We start from the raw sequence: 2,560 nt of genomic DNA on the forward strand, positions 1-2,560 counted from the left end.
AGCGGGGCAGAGCGCGCGAATAGAATGTGAGAGGCCCAGCAAGGGGCTGAGTTGGCTCAGCCTCGAGCCGGAGTTATGATCAACTTATGATGCCATCTGCGAGGCATTGGACACCGTGTAGGAGTGGTATGGAACTGTGTACAATGCCCCCTGGCCTCAGGGCATTCAAATGAGCAGCCTCTCACATTTTACACCAGTTTATAAAACAGCAAGTCGCGGCAGGAAAGATTGGGTGGACTGTCCCACATAGACAAGGGGGTGGGCCCATGTTGAGACCTGGCCTTAAGCAGGCCCCCTGTCACACTCAGTTACAGGATTATAGATCTGGGGGTAACTCCAAAAAAAGATCAATGTAGCTACCCTGGAATTACATCAGGGCAAATGAAATCAAAGTACAGCCTTTGCACTGGAACAAATCAGCCTGATTCTTGTAATACGACTGCCTTTTACCAGTTCAGTACTGACTATCCTGCCTAGCATTAGGGTTCACAAAATGCAAACTGGCCCTTGGCCCTTAGGAATCAAAGTCCATAGCATTAACATACTACATTGTCTTGGTTTGTCCAGTATGCATTACCCTCTGCTTGTCAAATAATAATAATTCCACTTTAAGCTGTATCTCTGACAGCTCTCTACGATGCCATGATGTACACTTTCTCATTAAACAAGATAAATATGATTTGTGAACTATTTAATCAATGAGAGATAATCATCTTGCAAATGTGAAAGAGATAAATATAGAACACTGACATTGTATCATATGCTGACATACAGGAAGACTATCTATTAATTGTGCATGTATATGTGTGTGTGTGTATGTATATATATATATGTGTGTGTGTATATATATATATATATATTTTTATTATTATTATTATTTATTTATTTATTTTTTTACCTACAATTTTCTTTTAACTAGAATGACAAAAAATCTGTGCAGATGATGTATCAGCAAGGTAGATTTAAAATGGCCCACATACAAGAGATCAACGCTCAAATTCTTGAACTCCCTTATAATAAAAAATCACTGAGTATGATCATACTGCTACGAGATGACATCACCGATAGAGATAATGGCCTGAAAAAGGTAGAGACATTATCCTGTGGAATAATACATAAGTGCATGGATCCTGCCTTTCATTTCTATCTGAATTCAATTTGGATGAAGAGCTAAAATTTTAATAATCTCTCATTCCTCTATAGTTTATTTTGATCTCTCTTTTTTGTTCCTGTAGATTGAAAGGACAATGACTGCTGAGAAATTAGCACTTTGGACCTCCTCAGAAAGCCTGATGGAGAGAAAAGTGGAGGTGTATCTTCCAAGGTTCAAACTTGAGGACATGTTTAATCTCAAATCATCTTTAAAAGAAATGGGGATGACTGACGTCTTTGCGGAGTTAAAAGCCAATCTTTCTGCAATATCAGAAATAAAATCTCTAAATATGTCAGAGGCTGTTCACAAGGCCTATGTGGAGGTTAACGAGGAGGGCACTGAGGCAGCAGCAGGCACAGGAGCAGTCATTAACCAAAGATCCTTGCCATCTAGTGAACTATTTATGGCTGATCACCCTTACTTCTTTTTTATCCGGCACAATCCCACCAATACCATACTCTTCTTGGCAAACTGTGCTCTCCTTAAAATCAAAGTACATTTTTTGTTTTTTACCACAGCCAGGGACAGATGGAACAATATTGAACTGCAGCCTGGCATGAAATATTAAGGGAAAAGTTTATTTTCTCAATACTTTTCTAATCCCTTGACATTCAAACTAGAAATGCTGATGATATCTCCTTCAATCCCTTTCATAGGGGCCATAGACTTAGGGTCCATTCTGCTTCCACATACCAGAATTCTTACTGTAATGTAATTTAGGCCAGCAGTTCACAAATGTTAAGAGCTCTCTAAAAGTCAAAAAAGGTACATGGTATACCACCCAAATGCTTATATTCACTACATTTGTAGCTCAGTCTTACTACTTTGGTTAGGGGCAGATCCAGGATTTCCCAAAGCAGGGTTCAGAATCAGTACCCCACACTGCAGGGGTATGTAGTGCGCAGGTTTGTTATTACCCTGAAATAGAATAGTTTTCTGATAGCATACTGTTAGGTTAACAATAATTTAGATTATTAGGAAGTATTAGCTTTACAGCTGAATACAAGGCATGACCTGTGGCCTAGCAATGCAGCTGACCACAAGGCAGATTGATAGCTAAGCCTTTGCTTGTGTCAAGTAATCATTTTTACTGTATTAAGCATTTTCTGAGTTAAAAGCAGCAAGTATCTCTGTGTCTGTGTGCTGAAAAATCAGCTACAGCAAGAAGTAAGATAAGACAGGGAAACCATTGTTCTGGGTGCACTGGTTGTGTCCTTGAGAAGTATCTACTACTGTGTAAGGTTTTGCTAACATATTATGATGTTACTGTTACTTAACTTTTAGCTTTTAAAAAAGTGCTAGTTCAGCTTAATAGAAATATGCTGTTACAAAGATTTAAAAAACACCGCCCAAGTATTGCTTTTTTTGTTAACCATGAAGTCTTGCCTTGTTATAATAAATATAAAA

General features: G+C 38.5%; 1 protein-coding gene across 1 annotated transcript; it reads left to right on the top strand.

The window, feature by feature from the left end:
- Positions 1 to 919: 919 nt before the first annotated feature.
- Positions 920 to 2,053, top strand: LOC102370530 (serpin B8-like; the record flags this gene model as incomplete). Its single annotated transcript, XM_006039250.2, has 2 exons — positions 920 to 1,087; positions 1,236 to 2,053. Coding segments are annotated over 2 exons (654 nt in total), but the record flags the coding sequence as incomplete, so codon positions are not given.
- Positions 2,054 to 2,560: the final 507 nt, after the last annotated feature.

This window comes from Alligator sinensis, unplaced genomic scaffold (assembly GCF_000455745.1).
Source record: "Alligator sinensis unplaced genomic scaffold, ASM45574v1 scaffold2320_1, whole genome shotgun sequence".
Classification (NCBI taxonomy): domain Eukaryota; kingdom Metazoa; phylum Chordata; order Crocodylia; family Alligatoridae; genus Alligator; species Alligator sinensis.